We start from the raw sequence: 25,893 nt of genomic DNA, 5'->3' as shown, positions 1-25,893 counted from the left end.
TAAATAAATTATTTTAAAGTTATTTTAAAAGCTAATCTAAAAGTAGCTTTCTAGATTAGCGGATTTCGGAGCTAACCGCATACTTTTTACGGACAATTCACCAGCCAACTTAACTAGCATTGAGGTGATGTCAGTACGATGCTACATTTAGCATCTTAGCTTGTTAGCATGTTGACAATACACGTTATAACTTGCTAACTTTAAGCATTTTGATATCCGTCTTTTATTATTATTATTATTACGGGATTATGATAGGAATCTGTGTTTATATTAAGTTAAGTTTATTCTACAAACATTATAGTTTTGATGAAGACGAGCTGAGAATCGAGCCGCTGTCGTCCGTCTTCGTCTTTCTGCAGCGTCGGTGATCCTGAGAATTTATTTCGCAAGTTTTATATTTTTGGAAGAAATGTTTGTGTCACATGGACCATTATTAATGGGGGGAATATTAAATGGTTTACTTTGGGGAAAATAAATCTCATTTTACGTCCTCGTTATTCAAATGAAGGTCTTTTATTCCTCTGATCGACTTTACCGGGTTACTTTTAAAACAGCCATCTCTCTCTCTCGCATATATATATATATATATATATATATATATATATATATATATATATACATACATACATATATATATACATATATACATACATATGAATATATATATGAATATATATATTCATATATGAATATATATATATATACATACATATGAATATATATACATATATATATAAATAAATGCAAGGAAATCTGGATATTAGAGGTTTTATGGGTTTTAATCACTGATGTGAACAGAAAGAGCAATAAGTTAATTTTGAAGTCTGAAAATCTCATTAAAATCTTTGCACTTTTATTAACCAGAATATTCTGCAATGTTCAGTAAACAAAGAATATTTAGAGTTAATGTGCTCTTTTTTAAATCTATAAGAGGAGCCAGAAAGCCGTCTTGAATTGTGTCTGATCCCACATTTAAATTTGGTTTAAAAAGCCACAACTTAAACCTCTTCAGCTGTAGGCGGTTTAGTAATAAACTGCACTAATGAATTCCAAATGTGCGACAGTCTGGTTGGAAAACACGGGAGGAGGAGCCGGTAACGACCCCCGACCCCGAGCGCTGGGCTCCTCTGGAGGGTTCGGCTGCTGGCTTTGGCCTCACGGGGAACCGGCTCTAACCGCCTCAAGATGTGGACGGACAGGAGGCGCGAGGGGATCCTCCTGCAGCCGGGGTTGACCTCTGACCTTCGGGGGGTCACAAACCTCCGTGGTCGGCAGAATTTGGTAAACGGGACATGTGTTATTCAACCAATAAATTCGACAACTTCTTTATTATCTCACATCTTCACATCAAAACGTCTTTCCGATGTCCACCATGAACACGATCTTCCAGCCCGACCTCCCCGTTTGACCCCTCCCCCGACCCGTCCACGGAGGCCCTTCAGGAGAAGCTGAGCTCGGTGAATCCGGCCACGGGGAGCGGCGCCGCGCTCCGCTTCCCCTCCAGCTTCAGCCCCCCCGGCCTCGTGGGCTCGGCCAGCCGGCTGCGGTGCAGCAGGCCGAAGAAGTGGAAGCGCTCGCCCATCTGGGAGCGGCCGGTCAGGAGGTCGTAGCCGGCGAGCAGCTGCTCCCTGGCGGACGCGTCGCTGCAGCTCCTCAGGAGAACCTGCAAGAGAACCACAAATCAATAATGTTCTGGTTTGATGTGAAAGATAACTTTGATATTTAATCCATTAAATACGCATTTCACGTTGAAACCACTCGTCGGTTTGTGGACTGACGATTTGAAGCCTCGCTCTGGTGTCGACCTGTCAATCACCTCGTAGCCCCGCCCTAAAGCATACCCTGCTTTATGTCCTAACCAGAAGAGTCGCCTCCTGGTGGTCAGTAGAAATATGGCAGCTTTAAACACATGAAGCATAGACTTCTATACAACCAGAAGAGTCGCCCCCTGGTGGTCAGCAGAGAGAATGCAGCTTTAACACATGAAGCATAGACTTCTATACAACCAGAGGAGTCGCCCCCTGGTGGTCAGGAGAGAGAATGCAGCTTTAACACATGAAGCATAGACTTCTATACAACCAGAGGAGTCGCCCCCTGGTGGTCAGGAGAGAGAATGCAGCTTTAACACATGAAGCATAGACTTCTATACAACCAGAGGAGTCGCCCCCTGGTGGTCAGGAGAGAGAATGCAGCTTTAACACATGAAGCATAGACTTCTATACAACCAGAGGAGTCGCCCCCTGGTGGTCAGGAGAGAGAATGCAGCTTTAACACATGAAGCATAGACTTCTATACAACCAGAGGAGTCGCCCCCTGGTGGTCAGGAGAGAGAATGCAGCTTTAACACATGAAACATAGACTTCTATACAACCAGAGGAGTCGCCCCCTGGTGGTCAGGAGAGAGAATGCAGCTTTAACACATGAAGCATAGACTTCTATACAACCAGAGGAGTCGCCCCCCGGTGGTCAGGAGAGAGAATGCAGCTTTAACACATGAAGCATAGACTTCTATACAACCAGAGGAGTCGCCCCCTGGTGGTCAGGAGAGAGAATGCAGCTTTAACACTTCACTTTTTAGAACCGGAGGTCGCCGCCTGGTTGAAATGTGATAACGTCTAAAATCATTTTATATATATTATATATTTTAACGGCATCTCAATAACATTGTGAATTATTCTGTCAATATTGTGATATTAAAGCTCTGCAACATAATCTGTATCACTAAGTAGCAATGTCAGAAATGTTTGTTTGAGGTTATTTTGAAATACTGTTTTCTTTACATCTCAGATTTATTGTGACAGATTATTGTTATTTAATTATTTAAAAAAAAATCGATATCAGAATGAGAACAAGACGCTTCGTTGCCTCCGGTTCAGAAACGGGTAATAAAGATAAAGATGGATCTCCCGTGGTCGCACTCGCCTGCAGCCGGGCGTCGATGCCCATGTTCTTCAGGAACGTCCTCTGGGTGACGGGTCCCACACAGGCCACGCCCCCTCCGGCCATCCGCCGCAGGAAGCTGAAGTCCACGTCGGCGGTGAGGTCGGCCGAGCCGGGCGCCGACAGGACGTCGTGGAGCCGGTGGCCTTTGAAGCCCTGGCGGAAAAGTAGGAGAGACGAGAACTCAAACGGTGTTTTGTATGTTCACAGTTTTTATAAAATCTCACTGAAGATAAACTTTAAACATTTTGTTCAGTTAAATTAAAACGGTGTGAAAATTTAGAGAGACGGAAGAGGAGCGTCGACCCCGGTAGCAGATGGACTTCACTGCTTCCTCCATCCTTCCTTCATCCTTCCTTCATCCTTCCTCCACCCTTCCTTCATCCTTCCTTTCTCCATCCTTCCTATATCCTTCCTACATCCTTCCTTCCTCCATCCTTCCTTCATCCTTCCATCATCCTTCCTTCCTTCCTTCCATCATCCTTCCTTCCTTCCTCCATCCTTCCTCCATCATTCCTTCCTTCATCCTTCCTTCATCCTTCCTTCCTCCATCCTTCCTCCATCCTTCCTACATCCGTCCTTCCTCCATCCTTCCTACATCCTTCCTTCCTCCATCCTTCCTTCATCCTTCCTTCATCCTTCCTTCCTCCATCCTTCCTTCCATCATCCTTCCTTCCTTCCTCCATCCTTCCTCCATCATTCCTTCCTTCATCCTTCCTTCATCCTTCCTTCCTCCATCCTTCCTTCCTCCATCCTTCCTTCCTTCATCCTTCCTTCCTTCCTCCATCCTTCCTCCATCCTTCCTTCATCCTTACTTCCTCCATCCTTCCTTCATCCTTCCTTCCTCCATCCTTCCTACATCCTTCCTTCATCCTCCCTTCCTACATCCTTCCTCCATCCTTCCTTCCTTCATCCTTCCTTCCTACATCCTTCCTACATCCTTCCTTCCGCCATCCTTCCTCCATCATTCCTTCCTCCATCCTTCCTCTATCCTTCCTTCCTTCCTCCTTCCTTCCTCCTTCCTTCCTACATCCTTCCTTCCTCCATCCTTCCTTCCTCCATCCTTCCTTCATCCTTCCTCTATCCTTCCTTCCTCCATCCTTCTTCTATCCTTCCTTCCTCCTTCCTTCCTTCATCCTTCCTTCCTACATCCATCCTTCCTCCATCCTTCCTTCCTTCCTCCTTCCTTCCTTCCTCCTTCCTCCATCCTTCCTTCCTCCATGTCTCGTGTTACAGGTGTACAGGTGTTACAGGTGGGGGGGGCGTGTCCTCCTCACTCTGAACGTGTCCGTCTTGGTTCCGTCGTGGCCGTAGTCGGCGATCAGCGCCGCGCCGCCGTCCTCTACGATCCGCCGGGCGAGCTGCTGGACCACGACTCCGCCCTCCGCACACACCTCCACGTGACCCCGCCTTTCATCTGGCTGAGAGGCACACACACACACACACACACTCTCTATGACCCATCAATAATAAATCACTCGACTCTCAGTTCCTCTCTGCTGGAGACGTCGACCTTCAGTCCGACTTTGATCCTTTTTTAAGGGTGGGCTGGAGAATTAATTTAATAACTGTTCTTAATTATAATAATTAATCTTTAAGCACACAGACAGGCATGAATCATTTTTTTTTCTTTCCCCCTTTAAATCCACGTTTTCTCCATCCCACTGAGGATGATGATGATGAGGATGATGATGTCATGCCTCTGGCAGGAGGTTCAAAGGGAGCCAAAGAGGCCAAATCAAACAGCCCTTAAATGTGGGCAGAGGACACCAGATGGAGGCCGTAAAACAGAGTTCATCTGAGGGAGTTCATTTCCACCGCGTTTAAACGATTAAAGACGTTCTTCGTTTTTTCCTTTAAAGTTTAAATGAACCAGCTCTTTGACCTCCTCTGAACTAGATTGTTTTTTTTTAGGGTTTCTGGGTTTCTGACCTGCACGAGCGTGGTGGAGGCCGGCGTGGGAGACGGCGCCAAGACGAACCTCAGCCGCTCCGTCTTCTCGGGGTCGACGTCCACCATCACCTCCCTCCAGCCTCGCTGCGTCCTCTACGCGACAAACAAACAGAAAGTTATGGACGGGAAGCGCCCCGGAGAGGCTTTGCCACGCGTCGCTTTGGCTCTACCTGGTGGCCGTGTGCTGCAACTACACGCTCATAAAACAAAGCAGCAGAAAACACAACGTAAAAAAAAAAAAAAATGTTATGCAGGTGAGATTTATAGGAGGAGTCTCACCTTTAAAAACATCAACTAAAAGTTTTTTTTTTAAATAAGGAAATATAAAGTTTAAGAAGAGCAACATGAAACATTCAGGCGAAAACAAATGGGAATTTTAAAAAAAAACAGAGCGGCTTTAAAACAAACCTGAAATGTGTGGATGGGCAGAGCGTCAAAGAACTCGTGAGCGAGAAAGATGCTGAATCCTGAGAAAGGAAGACGATTAAAGTTAGTGTGGAGAACTTTGAACTGATCCTGAACCAGTCTCACTTTAGTCCTGGTCCTCATATGACCTCAGTTTAGTCCTGGTCCTGATCCTTTTCTGAAGGGACCCTGGCGCTCAGAGACACTACCACTTTAGTCCACAGGGGGCACCAGAACCAACACTACCACTTTAGTCCACAGGGGGCACCAGAACCAACACTACCACTTTAGTCCACAGGGGGCACCAGAACCAACACTACCACTTTAGTCCACAGGGGGCACCAGAACCAACACTACCACTTTAGTCCACAGGGGGCACCAGAACCAACACTACCACTTTAGTCCACAGGGGGCACTAGAACCAACACTACCACTTTAGTCCACAGGGGGCACCAGAACTAACACTACCACTTTAGTCCACAGGGGGCACCAGAACCAACACTACCACTTTAGTCCACAGGGGGCACCAGAACCAACACTACCACTTGACAGGGGGCACCAGAACCAACACTACCACTTTAGTCCACAGGGGGCACCAGAACCAACACTACCACTTTAGTCCACAGGGGGCACCAGAACCAACACTACCACTTTAGTCCACAGGGGGCACCAGAACCAAAACTACCACTTTAGTCCACAGGGGGCACCAGAACCAACACTACCACTTTAGTCCACAGGGGGCACCAGAACCGACACTACCACTTTAGTCCACAGGGGGCACTAGAACCAACACTACCACTTTAGTCCACAGGGGGCACTAGAACCAACACTACCACTTTAGTCCACAGGGGGCACTAGAACCAACACTACCACTTTAGTCCACAGGGGGCACCAGAACCAACACTACCACTTTAGTCCACAGGGGGCACTAGAACCAACACTACCACTTTAGTCCACAGGGGGCACCAGAACCAACACTACCACTTTAGTCCACAGGGGGCACCAGAACCAACACATCACTAAAGTTACACTTGTACTCTCTCTCTTATGTGTCGAGGCACTGAGGGGAAAGCCGGTATCGTCCCGTGTACCTGAGGGGACGTCCTCCAGGCGGCGGTACCAGGACACCGGGACCCCGGCGGCGGTTTCCCCACGGCGGTACACCAGCTGGTCCTCGCCGTCCGCCTCCCGGTTGCGGCTGCCGGTCAGATTCTGGGCCTGAAGACGACTCAGCACCGGACTCACCTCGACCAGGTGAAGCGACACCGAGGCTCCGCCCACCACGGACCGCAACTGACTGAACACCTGGAAGAAGAACACAGGAAGCCACATCCCCACTTCGTCATGCAGGTGAACAATAACTCCTCTTAATGTGAGTGATGAAGTGGTGAAGTTTCATGTGATATCTATGAGGTCATGTTTTGACCCTATAACACAATAACTCTTAATGTGAGTGATGAAGTGGTGAAGTTTCATGTGATATCTATGAGGTCATGTTTTGACCCTATAACACAATAACTCCTCTTAATGTGAGTGATGAAGTGGTGAAGTTTCATGTGATATCTATGAGGTCATGTTTTGACCCTATAACACAATAACTCTTAATGTGAGTGATGAAGTGGTGAAGTTTCATGTGATATCTATGAGGTCATGTTTTGACCCTATAACACAATAACTCTTAATGTGAGTGATGAAGTGGTGAAGTTTCATGTGATATCTGTGAGGTCATGTTTTGACCCTATAACACAATAACTCTTAATGTGAGTGATGAAGTGGTGAAGTTTCATGTGATATCTGTGAGGTGGAGTTCGTACTCTGAGGACGTCCCCGGCTAAAGATCCTTTTCCGGGTCCGAGCTCCACCAGCTGCAGCCGTTTGGGGCGACCGGCTGCCATCCACTCGCTGAGGGTCCAGACGCCGAGCAGCTGGAATCGAACACGCGTGTTATTACGTCTGATTTGGGTTCTTTTATTTTGTAAAAATTGTGTTTTTTTTTACAAATACGGAACTCTAGATTGGTCCGGTTAAGGTGGACTCGTCCTGTTAAGGGTGGACTTTTACTGTTAAGGTGGCCTCTTCCTGTTAAGGGTGGACTCTTCCTGTTAAGGTGGACTCGTCCTGTTAAGGTGGCCTCTTCCTGTTAAGGTGGCCTCTTCCTGTTAAGGTGGACTCGTCCTGTTAAGGTGGACTTGTCTGGTTAAGGTGGGCTCTTCCTGTTAAGGGTGGACTCTTCCTGTTAAGGGTGGACTCTTCCTGTTAAGGTGGACTCGTCTGGTTAAGGTGGACTCGTCCGGTTAAGGTGGACTCGTCCAGTTAAGGTGGACTCGTCCGGTTAAGGTGGACTCTTTCTGTTAAGGTGGACTCTTTCTGTTAAGGTGGACTCTTCCGGCCTCACCTCTCCAAAGATCTGGCTGATTTCTGGCGATGTGATGAAATCTCCGTCGGGTCCCAGCATGTCGTTCCTCACATAATAACCCTGAGAGAGAAACCAAGCAGAGTGACGTGGAACGCCTTCAGGTTTAAAAAATTTAAAAATACCACCTTAAAACCGACTCCTTTGTTCTCGTAAAAAAAAGAGGCTTTTTTTAAAAAAAAGAGGCTTTTTTTAAAAAAAAGCTCCATAAAGCCAAATGTTTTATATTAACGAATCACAGCTCACTGTCGTACTGGTCAACAATTATTTTATTTTATTTTTATTTTATTTTACCTTTGAATTGTTGCTATTTTTACTTAAAATTTGACCTGAACGACTTGTAAAGTAAAATAAATTAATCCACAATTCTGGGAACGTATGATAAACATTTATCTTTTGTTATTTTTACATTTATATTGACAATCATCAGGTAAAAATGATTTATTTTTCTAAATAAAAGTCAGAAAGTTCTCCACAATAAAAGCTCTATAACTGATCCAGGAACTGCGGACGGTCATGCGTTAACATCTGACCGACCATCACTCACCGTCACCGGGTTGGTGAGCGCCTCTCTCATGTACTCCGCCACCGTGATCGGACCTGTGGCTTTTATTTTGGAGGTCAGGTGTCGCAGCATGGAGGGGCGGGGCTTTTCCTCACCTGTTGGAGCGCTGCAGGAGAGTCTGGTCTGAGCCGCTCGCCATCGCACTGATTATTAAATATAAGAACATAACACCGAATCAGTAAACAAATAGAACAATAACAAAAGAGACACACTTAATAAAACAGTTTATTTGTTTAATTATAAAGTAGTTTCACATGAAAACCACAAAATAAAGTGTTTTTATTGTTACATTTTCTATAATTAATCTATTTTTTGCCAACAAAATGACCAAATTAATTAAAAAGTATGTATTTTTTTGCGTTCTTTTAAGAAACCAAACGCCACATTTAGCCAGAAACAATGTAAAATATTTAAAGATGAATCGCAAAGGTCAAAGGTCAAAGGTTTTGAGAACAAAACTATACACATTTTTGTACAGAAAAGAGCAAATCTTGTTTATGTCGAACCCTTAAACTTTAAAGTTATTTTGTCAAGTTGAATGGTGTCAATTAAAATCTAGTAAACAAAACATAAATCTTTTGTATGACAATAAATCTATTACTCAGTAATAATACATAATAATAAACTATTTATAGTAATAAATTATTATTACTATAAATAATAAGGCTTGCACTAACGAATCAGAGCAACACAACATGTTCACAGAAAACATGCAAATATAAAATACCATGTATGTTCTATAGCACGTAGTGTCTCATATTATTAATAATAATAATCATATCGATCATCTCATGGCTGCTCTCACCTGCAGCTGATGCGCTGAAGACTCTGCTGATCATCTGCTGCGTTTTTAAACCCCAAAACAAGTTACGTCATACGGAACCGCAACCGGAAATGACGTAGTTAACTTCCGGTTACAACTTGTAGAAATCTATTTTGTCGTTTCGTGTCTGTTTGTCCTTTAAAGTCACTGAAAGCTGCAAAGTCCTTGTGCAACAGCGAAATGCTAACAGAGTAACGGAAGTTCATCAAACCGGTATACGATTTATAACATCCGGGTCACCTTTCACAATAAAACACCTAAATAAAACAATGTAGAGTTTTTAAATAAAATGGTAACACATCTTAGTAAAAGTGTATCTTTCTGTTTGTTTCTCTTAATTTTGGGTTAATTTATAATTTATTAACTAGTTTTGACTACTTGCAACGTATTAGTTAAATAAATATATTTAGGAAACATAATATGTATGACATTTATTTCCTCATCTACCTGTATTTATAGTTACATTACTTGTGTATATATATATATATATATATATATATATATATATATATATATTGTTGTTTGTTATTGAACTTTATATTGTATCATGTTCTGCATTGTATCCTGTTTTGCATTTTGTTAATTGCAGCTTATGTTCATTTGTTCATTCTTTTATTTGCCAATTGAAACTTTCTTCTGCTATAATATAATGTAATATCAAGGGATGATGATAATCATCTCTCTTATCTTATCTTATAGCAACATGTGTGGGTCATGGCGAACATTTTACTAAAAAACCACACGGAGCAGAACCGCAGTATTTAAACAAATACATTAACATTTTATTCATACATTTAACTCCCTGGATTATGGACTAAATGTTTTTGCTTGACTTGAGCAAAAAATGTATGCTTCATGCCTTGAAAAACAAAACAAGGACGTGACCTAATTTTCACACTATAGTAATAATAATATAATATTCCTTTATTTATTTTATTTCCAGCTTTCAGCTTCAAGAGAAGCTGATTTTATTATTTTTGAGCGGTGGTAACCTGACACATTGATAAACTCTCTGATTGGACAAACGGGTCTTACGTCACAGGGACAATCCTTTGTGATTGGCTCCCTTGACCTACAGCCGGAAGTAGTTCTTCACTCCAGTTGCATTTAAAAAAAAAAAATAGAATAGTAAAAACGACCGGGATTTTTTTGTGTATGCATTTATATACTATCATTTAATTAATAATATGAACAATAAAAAAAAAAAACATAACGTAAGGAAAGTTACTAAAATATTTCGGTTTCTTTCTCCAATACGGAAACGCTGCCGTGACGCCGCGTTCCACATCCGGGTCACGTTCTCCTCATGCTGAACGCAAGCATGGCGACGAAAGTTAAGCACCGTAAGAAGTCCAAAGCTAGCAGTAAAGTCACATTTCACCCCGCAGAAGACGACGTGGAGGCCGAAAGCATCGGCGGGGAGGAAGATGGAGACCCGGCGGCGGACGAAGGTGAAGACCGAGGGAAGAAGAAACAAGAAGAAGAAGAAGAAGAAGAAGAAGAGTTCAACCTGGACGAGGTTTTACGGCTCGGAGGAACGCAGGCGAGTTAACCGAATAAAACATCACACCTGCGGGGTTACGGCGTTTATAGTAAAGGTGGAAAGTAATTAAATACATTCATCACTCACAAACTCGAGCTACTTGAGTATGTTATGTTTATTGCTACTTATACACATTATTTATTTATGTATTTGCATATTCAGATTAACACAAAATATAAAGCAATACATTTTAATGCATCACTATTAATAATAATCCAATAATATGATCTATGCTATCCTGCATAATGAGGACTTTTAAAACAACAAAAATGGACGTAACATATATACATACATACATACATATATATATATTTAAATTTCAAAGTTAAACAATAAGTAAAATGAGTATTGCTGTGGACTCCGGTATCTTATCACTTTTATTCTGACGGCTGAAGACGAGTCTCATTTAGTTTGTCGTCGCTCATGAAAAACACGTTCTTCTTCTTCTTCTTCTCTCGTTTCGTCTGCAGGCCGACTACGCGATGCTCGCTGCCATGAACGACTGCAACGAGATTGTCGACGGAGGAAAGAAAGGAGCGATCGACGACCTGGAGGAGGGCGAGCTGGAGAAGTTCATCGCCAAACTGGGCCTCCGGGCGTTCGCCGGACTGCAGTCCATCCCAGACGAGCCCGAGGGGGGCGGTGAAAAGGCAGAGGCGACGAAAGCAGGGGAGGAAAACAACGCTCGGGAGAAGGTAAACGAGGAGGAGAAAGCCGAAGAAGACTAAAGACGCGCAGAAGAAGAAGCAGAACGTGAACGTGTTCGAGTTCCAGCGGAGGTCGGTGCTACTGATCAAACCCGGAGGGAAGTGGTTCGACCTGGAGTACGCCGCCGAGGGCACGGCCGCCGAGCAGGACGCCTCGCTGGTGTCCCAGTACAAGGCGCTCGCCCAGCAGCTGTTCGAGGCCGACGTGGCGCTCTACAAGAGCAAGAAGATCCTGCAGAAAGGGGCCAACTCCAACTGGATGAAGACGGTCGTCTCCTCCGGCGTGCTGGCGGACAGGATGGCGGCCATGACGGTGCTCATCCAGGACGCGCCGGTGCACACGCTGGAGCACGTGTAGAACCTGGTGGGCATGGTGAAGAAGAAGGGCAGCCGGCGGATGGGCCTGATGGCGCTGGACACGCTGCGCGAGCTGCTGCTGTCCGACCTGCTGCCGGAGGGCAGGAAGCTCCGCCCCTTCGCCCAGCACCCGTTCGACCTGCTGGAGGAGAAGGCCAGCGGCAACCGGGACTCCCGCGACCGCCGCCTCGTCCTCTGGTACTTCGAGCACCACCTGAGGCACCACGTGGCGGAGTTCGTGGCGGCGCTGGACATGGTGGCCCACGACACGGTGGCGGCCACCAAGGCAAAGGCGCTGACCACCGCGCACGAGCTGCTGTGCAGCCACCCGGAGCAGGAGCGGGCGCTGCTCGGCCAGGTGGTCAACAAGCTGGGCGACCCCGAGTACAAGACGGCCGCCAAGGCGTCCCACCTGCTGGAGTCGCTGCTGCACAAGCACCCCAACATGAAGGTGGTGGTGTGCTGCGAGGTGAAGCGCCTCATGTTCCGGCCCAACATCTGCGCCAAGGCGCAGTACTACGCCGTCTGCTTCCTCAGCCAGGTGATGCTGAGCCACGACGAGGCCGAGCTCGCCGCCAAGCTCATCGCCATCTACTTCTCCTTCTTCCGCGCCTGCGTCAAGAAGAAGGACGTGGAGTCGAAGATGCTGAGCGGGCTGCTGTCGGGCGTGAACCGGGCGTATCCCTACGCCGGCGGCGCCGACGACAAGGTGCGGGAGCAGCTGGACACGCTGTTCAAGGTGGTGCACCTGGTGAGGTTCAACACGGCCGTGCAGGCGCTCATGCTGCTCTTCCAGGTGATGAACTCCCAGCAGAGCGTCTCCGACCGGTAGACCCTCACCCTTCATCACCACCATCTTCTTCATCATCATCTTCTTCTTCTTCTTCTGTGGTTGTTTTAAGTCTTTGTAATATATAAAGAGGGTTGGATATTTTTTTGGGGGGGTGATTGTGTAATATTAAAAAGGTCGCTGCAGTTTTTGCAGCTTGTTTCCTTAATTTAAAAAAAATGTATTTATCTTATTTCAAGATGAAAGAAAAAAGAACAATAACAATAAATACAAGAAATTAATTAAATAGCATAAATTATAATAGTCAACCATGTTATTGATTCATTTTGTAGGTATTAAAATCAAATGTTTATTTTTGGGGGGAAACGAATGAAAAACTAATTTAATATAACAATTAAAAGAAAAACGACAAGTTCAGCTCTTAAAATCACTTCAGTGTGAATATTAGAAATAAATTAAATTAAATCCTCTTCTTCTTATTCCTCCTTCCTCTTACTACTCCTCCTCCTACCCCTCTCCTCCCTTCTATTCCTCTTCCACCTCTTCTTCCTCCTCCTTCCTCTTCTTCTTCTTCCTCCTTCCTTCCTCTTCTCTTCCTACCCCTCTCCTCCCTTCTATTCCTCCTCCCTCTTCCTCCACCTCCTCTTCCTCCACCTTTCTATTCCTCCTCCTCCCCCTCCTCCCTTCTATTCCTCTTCCTCCTCTTCCTCCTCCTACCCCTCTCCTCCCTTCTATTCCTCTTCCTCCTCCTCCCCGTCCTCTTCCTCCACCTTTCTATTCCTCCTCATCCCCGTCCTCCTCCCTCTTCCTCCACCTCCTTCCTCCACCTCCCTTCTATTCTTCCTCCACCTCCCTTCTATTCCTCCTCCCTCCTCCTCCCCGTCCTCTTCCTCCTCCTCCCTTCTATTCCTCCTCTTCCTCCACCTCCTCCCTTCTATTCCTTTTCCTCCTCCTCCCTCTTCCTCCACCTCCTCTTCCTCCACCTTTCTATTCCTCCTCATCCCCGTCCTCCTCCCTCTTCCTCCACCTCCCTTCTATTCCTCCTCCCTTTTCTTCCACCTCCCTTCTATTCCTCCTCATCCCCGTCCTCCTCCCTCCTCCTCCCCCTCCCTTCCTCCTCCCTCTTCCTCCACTTCCTCCTCCTCCTCAGGAAGCTGCTGGACCCCGGTTTGTCGTCGTCCTCCCGTCAGAGCATGTTCCTCAACCTGCTCTACAAATCCCTGAAGGCCGACATCGTGCTGCGGCGCGTCAAAGCCTTCGTGAAGCGGCTGCTGCAGGTCAGCGGCGAGCAGAGCGCCAGCTTCACCTGCGGGGCGCTGTTCCTGGTGTCAGAGGTCATGAAGGTCAAGCCGGGCCTCAGGCTGCTGCTGCAGCAGGACGGGGTGACTGGTCATGTTTATCTTGTTGTGTGTTTTTATTTACACTGCACGCCGTCCAATGAGAGATTAATAGATTTAAAACTATTTAAATAAAAGTGGACAAATTGGATTTTAATTTCATTGATTAATTATTGTATTTTCTTGATTAATCGTTTGGTCTAAAAATGCCCTAAAATCTATAATTTGATTTTTTTACAATATAAATCTACAAGAAGAAACAGTTCGATCATTTTACATTATTCATAATAATAATATTAAACTTAAATCAAACTTTATTTACAAACAATGATAACAATTAAATGTATCCAACATTGAGCAAAAGGAGCTGCGTATGAGAAAAACGTCAAATGGAAGATATAAAACATAATGTTTGTTTAGTGTTTTAAAAACTGACTTAATGTATAAAAAGTTAATTCAGGCCACAAATCCTGTAAAAAGTAATTATAACAATGTTATAAGTGTAGCTATATGGTTAAAATGTTTTACATTTGTTTGAAATAATAGTTTTAAATGTTACAAAAATAAATGAATAGTTCCCTTTTTATATTCCTTATGATTGTTTTTGATGGTTTCACTTCAGGACGGAGAGGAAGAGGAGTTCAAAGACCTTGCTGAGGAAGAGGAAGATGATGATGAAGAGGAGCGCTTTGTGGACGCCGACAAACTGGAGGAAGGCGCGAGTGCGAAGCCGGAGGTGGCGAAGCCCGCTGCATCATGGGTACACCACCAGAACCTGGAAGGTGAGAGAGACTATCGAAAAGAAGCGTTTTGGGGGATTTAAAAAAAACATTCTTAAAGTTTGTATCTTCGCTCTTATTTCTTGACGTTTTCGCTGATCTTGAACATTCAGATGAATCTGTTTTTTTGTCTGATAATTAGTGATGAAAATGTTTTCATATTTCCATCAAACGTTTGGCTTAAAAAATGTTTTTTAATTCTTTATTGTCATTTTATGGTAAAAGTTGCATCGTAGTTATTTTTACAGTTTTTAGTTACGTTTTCACAGTGAACGGGAGATTTTGTTGTTGTTGTTGTTGACTGATTATTGTCCTGTTTGTTTTCTCCAGGAGGGAAGGGCATCAAGAGCTACGACCCGCTGCACAGAAACCCGTTATACTGCGGCGCCGACCACGCAACTTTATGGGAACTGCAGAGGGTGAGAAACAAACAAACAAACAAACAAACAATAAAGGGCTCGGCTTTTATTCAAATGGATAGTTGAACCGAGTAGAAGTAGTGTACATTGATTATTTGTATTCATAAATAAAAATAATTACATTTTTTATATATTTCTTTATTTTAATTTGACATATTTTTGTAATATTTATATTTCTTATTTATTTATATATATATATATATATATATATATATATATATTTATTTATTTAATTTGTATTTTTATTAGATTTCTCCCCAAAAACTAAATGTTACAAGATTACATTTGAACATTTGAACGCGTCACAATAGTTCTAATTCTCCTCCGCCCAATGCTACATTTTTTTTCCCTGAATGGCGCTTGAACGCATCATAATGTAACTCGATGCAACCACCGTTAGCCGTTAGCTGTTAGCCGTTAGCTGTTAGCCGTTAGCGCAGCTATAATAAAGATCTGCATCTCTGCAAAGAACAGAATACAAATACGTGGATTCAAACTTTTTTTTTTAAATGTGTTGCTCATTGTGTGTTTTTAGTTCGGTCTCGTTAGTTTCTTTACGTTATTAAAACCTCGTCCACGTCAATAACAGCTCTGTACTCCTGCAGCTCGCCGTGCACTTCCACCCGTCGGTGTCGCTGTTTGCCAAAACGCTCCTGCAGGTAAGCCGCTGCAGGTGGAACGTCTTCTGGGTCCGTCGTGGCCGCTCGTGACTTCATTGAACTTCTGAACGTCTCCACAGGGGGGCGCCGTCCAGTACTCCGGGGACCCGCTGCAGGACTTCACCCTCATCCGGTTCTTGGACCGGTTCGTCTTCAGGAACCCGAAACAGCTGAGGAAAACGCGTAAGGAACACGATATATAAATATATATACATATATATTTATTAATTATAAGCCTATTTTATGACACTAATAGTTCAGCTATTAAACGTTTCATCTTCTCTGTGCAGCGCTGATGCCCCAGCAGAGGTTCCCGCTCAGATCTTTACCAGGTGAGTTTGTGTTCACATTTCTCATCTGTTTTTGTTTTTATTCACTTTTTATATTTAATATTTATATATAATTTTATATTTTTTGTGTAATAACTTTTTTTATTTTCCCTCCGTCAGTGAACTGTGAGGAGTTTCTGTCTAAAGAAGAAAACCAGATCCCCGTCGAGGACGTCTTCTTCCATCGGTGAGTTTGGGCGACTTAATAAGATTAAAACGATTAAAATCTGATCTTAACTCTTTAAATACGTTTTCCTTCAATATTGTCAGATGAAAATAAACCAAAATCCAGATTTAATGTCGGTTATTAGAAGCAACAAGAAGGATCTGAATGAGCTGAGAACTCAAATACCCAGAAGGACGAGAGTTTATTTATTAAGAAACATCTTCTCTTTTTCCCAAAACTGTAAATGTAGAGTTGTGAATTTCAGAACTGTGTCGCACTAATTGCATATATATTTGATTATTAATTAATTAATTTAATCGGGTTTCACACCTGTTCCTCACTCTTTGAAGAAGTAAATTACTGAAACTCTGAGTTTAATCAAGACAAAGCAGTTAATTATTTCTATTATTCCAGTTTCTTCAAGAAGCGACAGCAGGAGAAGCAGCTCGAGGGTCGTCGTCGCGGCAACGGAGACAACGAGAGCGTGCAGGACGTGGACGACGAGGAGTTTGAGTTGATGCTCGGTGAGTTAGGGCGGAGGTCAGAGGTCACGGGCGTCGCGTAGTTTTGGACTGCAAAACATTTAATAACACAGAAATGTATTTATTTATTTTTTTACGTTAAACACGATGATGTAAAAATGTAAACGGTACTTTGTTTAGTTTTAACCTTTTTACCTGTTTTCAAACGGTGTCGATACTAAAGAGAATAAATATGAATCATAATTTAAATCAAAAGAAATCGGGTTTAAACACTTTTACTTGATGATAAACGGTTGTTTTGCAAACAAATTGCTCCTAAATTTTAAATATTAAGAAGAAAGCACCGTGAAGGTAAACGTTGTGTTTTTCTTTTTTTTTTATGGTCGATATAGAAGAATAAATAAATGTTGTGCTTTTACTTTGAAATCTTAGGACGAAATTACACACTTCTTCATGCTGGTCGCAACACTTGTTTTCATTACAAATGTTTTAATTTATATTTTTTTGTTTCCTTTTTATTTAGTTTATTTATTTTTAATTTAGGTTATTTATTTTTCCTTTTTATTGGATGTACACCAAAATGTGAAAACGGCTTAAATGAAAAATAATAATTACGATTGTAGTAATGTGTTTTTATTCTTTAAACTCATATTTGAAAGTCATTAAATTAGTAAAAAAATATTTTTTTTTTTCATTTTTGTGGTTTTGTTAAACCTCTCGTGTAAATGATTTACTTACTGTAACTAATAATAAATATTAATGTTTCTGAACAGATTCCTGTGAGGGAGACTCGTACTTCACCGAGATGCCGGTCGATAATCTGGACTTTGCAGGGTGAGCAGTCCTGATTATTGATTATCGATGAACTTCCTGTCGGCCTTGAGTCCGATATCGCGTATTGATTGATTGATTGATTGATTGATTGATTGATTGATTGATTGATTGATTGATTGGTTGGTTGATTGGTTGGTTTCTCCGTTTGACAGAAACGTGAAGAGTAAGAAAAGAAAGAAAGGCGGCGACGACTCGTAGGACTCGGAGGACTCTGACCTGGACGACGAGGAGGTGTCTCTGGGCAGCATGGACGAGGAGGACTTCGGGGACGAGCTGGAGGAGGAAGGAGGCGCCTTCGTGGATCCTGGAGGAGACGATGACGACGATGATGATGATGATGAAGGTGGGGGTCGAGTCCGTCTTTTGGGTTTCGGTCAATTTCCCTTTTTTTTAAAGTGTTTCATGTAACTTTTCCACACATCTTTTTTTTTTTTTTTTAAACAACGAAATCACATTTTTAATTAATCACATTTCTACAGACTTGTTAGTTCTTGGTGGTTTTTCTACATGAAGGATTATTAGTCATAAAACGCCATAATTCAACCTCATATTTCATAATCGTGGGCTACTTTATACAAACCTGTAAATAAATAAATAAATGACTTATAAAGACAAACACAGGTTGAATATCATGTAAACTATTTGATTTGGCTTGACCCTAAATATTATTATTTTTATCAGTGAATTATTTCTTTTTTTAAACCGCAAATTTGAGTTTCAGAGGATATTTATGTTTATTTGTATGTTTTCTTGTACATGTTGCTTAAGCTGGTTCAGAGTTTATTAGATGCTTTTATTTTGTAATTTGATGTATTTGTTTCTTTTTGTCTTCTCAGTTCCGGAGCTCGAAGACGACGACTTCAGTGGTGAGTTTATAAACTACGTTAACACACTTTACCTCAAGTACGACGTTATTGATCGTTAAGATAAAACTAAATGTGCTTGGCCGTGTTTCTCTACCGATTATAATCTACTCTAATAATTATAATACACTATAAAACAGGACCGGGCCGTTCTGAATGAGGACTTTGACTTTTGGTGCTTCGAGTATATTTTGATGGCCGTTCTTTAAAGGACTTAACATGTGAATACAAGTAAATAAATGCATAAAAAACGAGAATTCTCTGGTTTTATCTGAGTCTAATAAATCTTTAAAAACATTATATATATAATTTAACGTTCCTGCTTCAAGTAATGAAACAAACGTTGTTTTTTTCCAGACGAGACGGTTCCAGACATCACTCCTCGAGCCAAGAAGAGGAAGTCCTCAGAGGAGCTCCACTCCGGATCTTTAGGTTCCTTTTCTTATGTTTAGTTTTTATTTTTAAGTTGGTCTGATGAGACGGTTTTCATTGCTATAAAAATGGTGACGTTCCTCCAGCTGTGACTCACTTTATGTATTGATTGATTTGTTGGGTCATCTTGTAGATTCGAAACCAGGGAAGAAGAAGAAGAAGGGAAAGAAAGATGTAGCCATGTTTGCTTCTGCTGAAGAGGTGAGGCGTTCAAGGGAAATCTGACTTTCTGCAACTTTAAAGTCCAATTAGAGCTTTCTACATTCTGTTTTACATTACATGTCATTTAGCTGACTCTTTTATCCAATCATGTTACATTCATACACTAGAACAGCTACAGGGAACAACTCAGGGTTCAGTGTCTTGCTCAAGGACACATCGACTAGGGCGGGGATTGAACCACCAACCCCCTGATTGAAAGACTGACCCACAGTCGCCCTGTTATTCAACAAATGACTTTTTTTACAAACCATACGATTACTTTTCTTTCTTTTTTACATATTATATATACCATGTTGAAAAATGTAATTAAAAAAAACTCGCACCTTTTTTTAATACCTTTTTATTTCTTTCAGTTCGGCTCCCTGCTGGATGAGAACGCCGGCTCCAAGTTCGATAACGTCGGACTCAACGCAATGGCCAACACCGACAAAGCCGGTAGGTCGTGTGCAATAAATATGCAACATGTTGCTACTAAAGAGTAGATTTGTATCAAAGTGCATATTAATCTTTACGGTTTGCTGGATGCCAGCCGTGTTTAAAGACTCCTCCTCTTCTCGCTGTCGTTTTCCACTCGATCCACAACCTTTTTTTTGTCGTCTCCAGGCCTGAAGCAGTTGAAGTGGGAAGCGCGTCGAGACGACTGGATGCAGGACCGCGACACCAAGACGATGCGCAGGAAGAAGACGGCGTTCAACAAGAAGAAGACGTTCGCCCGAGCCGGAGGAAAGACGTTCGTGAGCAAGAAGAGGAAGAAGTAGCCTCTCTTGTTTTTTAACCGGGCGCCTTCATTCCCGTTGCACCGCCCACGCTTCACGGTCTCTCTCTCGGGCGCCGTGGAGCCCCGCCCACTCGTTGGACTGGTAGTAAACTGGTCTTGGCTGCAGCCTCAGACTGAAAATCTACAAAAAGTAGGGGATGTGAATGGAAGGCTGCTCAGCGGCCAAACAGTCGAACACTGTGCATCTTCCCAACATTTATGTTCTGGGATGCTTTGATAAGTTGATGGTATTACCTCCCTTACTTATTTTTTGTTTTTATTATTGTATTTGTGACAACAAGAGTTCTCAGCATCTCCTTGAATAAAATGTAGCCCCTTCAGGGTCGCGGTGCGCTGGAGCCGATCCCAGCTGACATCGGGCGAAGGCGGGGTTCACCCTGGACCGGTCGCCAGTTTATTGCAGGGCACATATAGAGACTGACAACCATTCACGCTCACATCTACACCCATGGACAGCTTTAGAGTCTCCAATTAACCCAAGCTGCATGTCTTTGGACTGTGGGAGGAAGCCGGAGAACCCACACAGAAGGACAATCGGGGATCGAACCCCTCTTGCTGTGCAGCCCCTCATTGACCATGAAATCACTTAAATACTGGAATATTTCCAATACAAATAAATGACACAAATGCTAGTAATTCCATCGTAATGAGTATTTATTTCTGCTTGTAAATATTACACCTTTATTTAACCAAGTCCCATTGTGATTATAACATCTCTTCCCCAAGGGAGCCCTGGCAAAGACAGCAGCAATAAGACTCTGACCTGCTGATAATTATTGAACTGTTCTACAGCTTGTACTTATTTATACAAGTCCTGCGCTCTGCACTAAAATGCCCATGTGAAGGCACATTGTAGTGGGCTTTTGCACTTGTATCATACTTGTACCATATGCTTTTATTCTGTATTGTCTATCAAGTGTGGTTGCATAAAGGAATCTATAAATACTCATCATTACTTTTGGCATGGTTTGAATCTGCTGTAGGAGGAAGACTGAAGACTTGCCAATACATTTTTGTTTAGTTCCTCTAATTGACACACTCGGGTGATGCTTTCACAAATGAAATGTTTGAAGTGCATCAACAGATATACCTGACTTCAGTTGAACAATGCAAGCATACAGTTTGACACAAATCATATGAGCTTGACTAATCCAGCTAACCGGACTAAGCCGACTGGTGAGCTGCCAACATTTTCAGGGGGAAAAAGCTCCAGAATTTCTTTTCTAGGCGCGAGAGGAGTTGACGTTGATAGACTATTTTGAGAGTTTGGGTCGCTGGTCATACCAAACAGAAAACGCCTAGATAACCACATATGCATCATTGTCTGCAAAGAAGACTATCTGGAACAGGTGGTGGAGAGGAGGACACTGAAGAAACGATTGTCCATATTGGATAACCCAGAACACCTTCTGCACCACCTACTGCAGGGACAGAGGAGCACGTTCTCCAACAGACTGCTTCAGCTCCGCTGTCACAAGGCCAGATACAGGAGAACATTCCTGATACAGGAGAACATTCCTGCCCACTGCTATAATACTTTAAAATAAATCCCCTCTGGCCAGATCCTCCTCAAAGTGAATCAACATAAATAACCCTCGCTCCGCTTCACTTTATATACTTTATACTCCCTTATATACACTGTATATAACTATAATAATATAATTATTTAATTTTCTTAAATTTAATATGTCCTGCTCTACTATTTAATTTAATTTTGTATATTTGTATTGTATATATTGTAACCTTGTTTGTTGCTGCTAAAAAGAAATTTCCCCCTGGGGATGAATAAAGTATCTATATCTATTTATCTATCTGTCTATCTGTCTATCTATCTATCTGTCTATCTGTCTATCTGTCTATCTATCTGTCTATCTATCTATCTATCTATCTATCTGTCTATCTGTCTATCTATCTGTATATCTGTATATCTGTCTATCTATCTATCTATCTATCTCTATATCGCATGGCGGCCTTTTCCCTGCAGAATCAAGCAATGCTAAAATGATGGACATGTCTTTCATCAGATCCATTTGGCGCTCATTGATCTCATGATTACCAAGTTAACTGAGCTGTCAGCTCGGGCATCTGGCATCACTGATTCAAGCAGGGGGAAAGAAACAAGGGAGGCAGACCCACTTATCATGCATGATCACACCATTTCTATTGTCTCACTCTGAAAGCTAGCCGGCTTAATTACGTGCTAAAAACGTCTTCAAACAAACTCCTTTCATAAAGTAATGTATACCTGTCCAGTCTTGTTTAGTTCAAGCGGGATTATAAATATAAATACAAACAGTTTGTAAAGACACACACATAAAGATCTGATGTGGTCACACATCACCACTGTTTACTGCAAGGCATCTGATGGATGAGTTTAGAAAAATGAACTAAAAGAAGGAAACACGAGACAGGATTTTGACAACTGAGTGATTGTTTTGTCAAACTGTCAAATATGCCTACCCTCCACTAGATTCCAAGGAAGTGAAAGACTGCTCTCCACCGAAGATGTAATGATACTATGTGAGGCCATCTTAGGCTCATAATTTATTATGCTTTAAATCTGCAGCAAAGCACAGAAAAAAGGCTCTGCATCTTTCTTTCTCAAGAGAGAGCATCATAAATCCTTTATGCACAAAATAAAATGATGTGGTCCAAATTTTTTTAATATTCTAATCAAATGCTTTTTAGTTTGATTAGAATACGAAAAAACAATGCAAGTATATTGATGAAACAAACTTAAAGCCAAACTATTTGAGGAGCTGCCAACCTTTATTTGGAGTTTGCTGCAAACTGACATAATTCTCACCCACAAAAATAACATAACTTTATACTTCATGACATTTGCTGTTATGGACAGCAAGTAGAAGTTCATAGTTAATGAGCCAAAACAAACAAAACCACTATAATGGTCATTTTAATTATGCTCCATTTGTCTTTATAAAAAGAGAGGCTTTTAAATAAAAACATATAGACTATTTAGATATGTATATTTTGATATATGCATTTCTTTCTGTGATTATTTTTGTAGGGAACTAATAATGTTAACAGATATAGATTTAATCATTAAGAGTTAATGAACTAGTAACTAGTTTCAAGCTAATAAGTCATAACCTGGTTCCTCAAATGTTTCCTTCAACCTCTGTGTGACTCAAGATCATTGCTTAATTTCCAATATGAGAAATGAGATATAGAAAAAGAGTGAAATACAGAGCCAGACAGGACTCCACAGACCCAGAGCTGAGCCCCAGGTAACAGATGGAATGTATTGATTTTGGATATATCTCTATTGGCCAAGTCCAAGGTTATTGAACTTAGCGTCTACCTGTGAAGTGCTGTAGTAGCATTCATGAAACAGTTTGCATTAAGACATCAGTATTTTATCAGGGATTATGCACAGCACACAGTCCTTTCACTCTTGTGTTTTTCCCTGTGACACACCAACACTCCTGGTAAGAGTTGTATCCCCCTCTCTTGTTCATACCAGAATCTGTCCTGCGGACACTGATCAATGGCAGTGCCGATGTGGAAGATGGGAGAACAACAAAGCAGATTTTACAGGAAACTTGTCAATACAATATACAGTATAATATGCCAGTAGTTGCACATTCAATGTGCAACTGTGCTGGCATATTATTATTATTAGTCGTAGTAGTATTGTTATTACACAGAATTCCTCATAGTCAAATGTTCCTGAATATAGAGCAACCCCTCTCCTGTCCTCCGACAAGATGGGCTGTTGGTACAAGCTAGTGAAACATACACGGTAGAATAAGCCTGTAAATATGGAACTATTTGGTTAAATCACATTTCCCTCGACAGTAGGCACCTGCAGGGTGGCTGGATGTCCGCCCAGGAGCAAAGTCAAGCCCAGATTGAGCCCATACCATGCAAATATGGATGCACATGGAAACCATTAAGTAAATTAACCAGTGGTGCCTAGACTGATGTATGTCTGTATGTGTGAGTTGTAGGGCTGTCTGTGCAGGTGAAAAGGGCTTTAACTCTCTTTGATGAATGCTTGCCCAGTGCAGACTGTTCTAGCTAATAGAACTGCATGCAAGACGGATGGTAAACGTTTCAAAGGGCAGAGTTCATGTTCCAAATCATCATCATGCGTCTTAGTCCACCAAAGGCTTATTGGACAAAACACAATTGACTTTCCAAAGCTGAAATAGACTGGCTGGTTCTGTTTAGATGATATTATCTAATACAGAGAATACACAATTAATGACTTCTTGTGAATGTGCCATACTGACTTTCAGTAGCTCAGCTCATCCATCTTGCCGATAAGCAAAATAAAGCAGTGGAACATTTAATGAGACCTTTGCAATGTCTGGCTTGTTACTGGAAACAGCTTTGTTACCAAATTGTGGTAATGGTTGAAAATAAATATAACCATACGAATAGAAAATGTAGAGTTGTATTCTTCTGAATATAGTTTGAATTGTGTTTTCTACTTGCACTCTGTAATATCCCTGCACACTGTTTATGTGCCGTCTGCTGCAACAAATACATCTCGTAATATCGAGTATATTGAATTTAAAGGGGACATATCATGAAAAATAAGTACTTTTTCAGTGCTTGTGCACAACCATTTGAATGCTTGGATTCGGAAAGATTTGGCTCCCCTCCCTATGTCACATGCAGGCTCCAGTGGATCCAGTGTCCAGAGGTCATTGCTTTTGCAGTCGGAGTGTAAATAGACTATTTAATAACTTGATTATGTGGCTGAATAATGCAGAATGTCATTGTCGTCAATGTATTTTTGACCGGGATAAAACGTTTTAGCACTGCACATGTGATGTTTCATGCAAAACGAGCAGGCTAGGAACTTGGCTAGGGAAGTTACCCGAAGTATAGTTCTCATACACAACCGTCTTTTCTAACAGTCGAGCTGATGGAGAGTACAGTGCTAGTCCAGAGGCCACCAGGGATCGGGGCCTGTTCGGTGTACTTGCTGTTCATGATACACTGACAGGCAGTATTCCCACACTGCTATTGTACGAATGATGATACAATTGTCACAGCTGGTGAGATTTGCCATTTCAGACATTCTGGTAGATACACAGCTCTATTATTTTGTTTTCGTCTTGGCTGGCGTCGCTGTGCTGACGACGGGCTGTGGCACTGTCATGAACTTGGACTGATTTAAATGTGTCTCTTGGAACACACTGACAAAGAACATTTGAAACAGCATAACATGTATGGAAAATGTATATTGCCTGTACACTAAATATCATAATGTGTGTCCAAGGAGTTTAAATATAAACCCCAGCTGCATATTAACATCATCAACAGTAGTTAAAATGGTTGAAATCATGAAGTTATTATATAGTATACTATATATACAGGACATGCATACTGAGAGGAATATAGTAAAAATGTCTTTGTTTCAGTATAATCTTTACCTTTGGGCATAAACGGACACTGTATGTATTTGGATAGTGTCTTTTATTGTTGTCCACATTTCATACAAGAACTCCTTATCATGACCGAGTTGCTCTGCTTAGTGGGATTGAACCTTTTACTGAAAAGGTTGTTTCTTCTAAATGTTTATTTCATTATAGTTTATTCATTTTACAGTGGAGAAAAGGCCATTGATGGATCCATTAAAGAAGGAAATAGAAGGTGTACTGCATAAGCACATTTAAAGAATGGCCCTGTGATGCTTTAAAATCAGCAGAATGAATATCTGTAATAGAAGAAGCAGAAGGAATAAATATGAGCTGATGGCTTGCAGGGACATTGCATGCCAAAACAAAATGCTCATAACAAGCACACAGGATATATTCTAGGAACAGTCTGGATTAAATGGTACTTTTGAGATATTTGTGGCTCCATCTGCACCATAAAAAGCCATCTCTTTGACAGTTAAAAATTCTCTCGAATGTTTACTCGAATGTGAATGCAAGGATCCGGGGGATCGGTATCGGTGATTGGCAGATCCTGGAAATCATATGGACTGCAAATGCTTTCCAACATCAAATCACTGACAATAACCCAGTGGAATAAATGCAAGATGTTTACCAATTACATGGGCGTGAATTAAGGGACAAACCCCAGAAACTTTCATCGGAAATAAACAGAATGCCGCATC

At 42.1% G+C, this 25,893-nt stretch overlaps 1 protein-coding gene and 1 pseudogene across 2 annotated transcripts; one reads left to right on the top strand and one right to left on the bottom strand.

The window, feature by feature from the left end:
* Positions 1–760: 760 nt before the first annotated feature.
* Positions 761–9,298, bottom strand: ndufaf7 (NADH:ubiquinone oxidoreductase complex assembly factor 7). Of its 2 annotated transcripts, none has more exons than XM_034527126.1 (10): positions 9,082–9,298; positions 8,259–8,419; positions 7,694–7,774; positions 7,113–7,223; positions 6,390–6,603; positions 5,302–5,360; positions 4,873–4,986; positions 4,218–4,361; positions 2,923–3,096; positions 761–1,663 (listed from the first exon to the last, which is right to left on the bottom strand). In XM_034527126.1, the coding sequence occupies exons 1-10, from the start codon at positions 9,113–9,115 to the stop codon at positions 1,439–1,441; spliced, it is 1,317 nt and encodes a 438-aa protein (XP_034383017.1). In that variant the 5' UTR covers positions 9,116–9,298; the 3' UTR covers positions 761–1,438. The 2 variants fall into 2 exon arrangements, with proteins under 2 accessions (XP_034383017.1, XP_034383018.1); XM_034527127.1 differs by having other exon boundaries at positions 8,372–8,419.
* A 1,082-nt stretch (positions 9,299–10,380) lies between these two features.
* LOC117727092 lies at positions 10,381–20,228 on the top strand (annotated as a pseudogene).
* The last annotated feature ends 5,665 nt before the right edge of the window (positions 20,229–25,893 follow it).

The sequence above is a fragment of the Cyclopterus lumpus genome, chromosome 24, assembly GCF_009769545.1.
Source record: "Cyclopterus lumpus isolate fCycLum1 chromosome 24, fCycLum1.pri, whole genome shotgun sequence".
Lineage (NCBI taxonomy): Eukaryota > Metazoa > Chordata > Actinopteri > Perciformes > Cyclopteridae > Cyclopterus > Cyclopterus lumpus.
The sequence above is the reverse complement of the archived record's forward strand: the minus strand, read 5'-3'. Positions and strand labels throughout refer to the sequence as shown.

Coding starts and splice junctions, on each gene's coding strand:
- ndufaf7 (XM_034527126.1), bottom strand. CDS start 9,115: ATGATCAGCAGAGTCTTCAGCGCATCAGCTGCAG. Junction 7,224..7,693: donor TCAGCCAGATCTTTGGAGAG/GTGAGGCCGGAA, acceptor GTTCGATTCCAG/CTGCTCGGCGTCTGGACCCT. Junction 6,604..7,112: donor TAGCCGGGGACGTCCTCAGA/GTACGAACTCCA, acceptor TTCTTCTTCCAG/GTGTTCAGTCAGTTGCGGTC.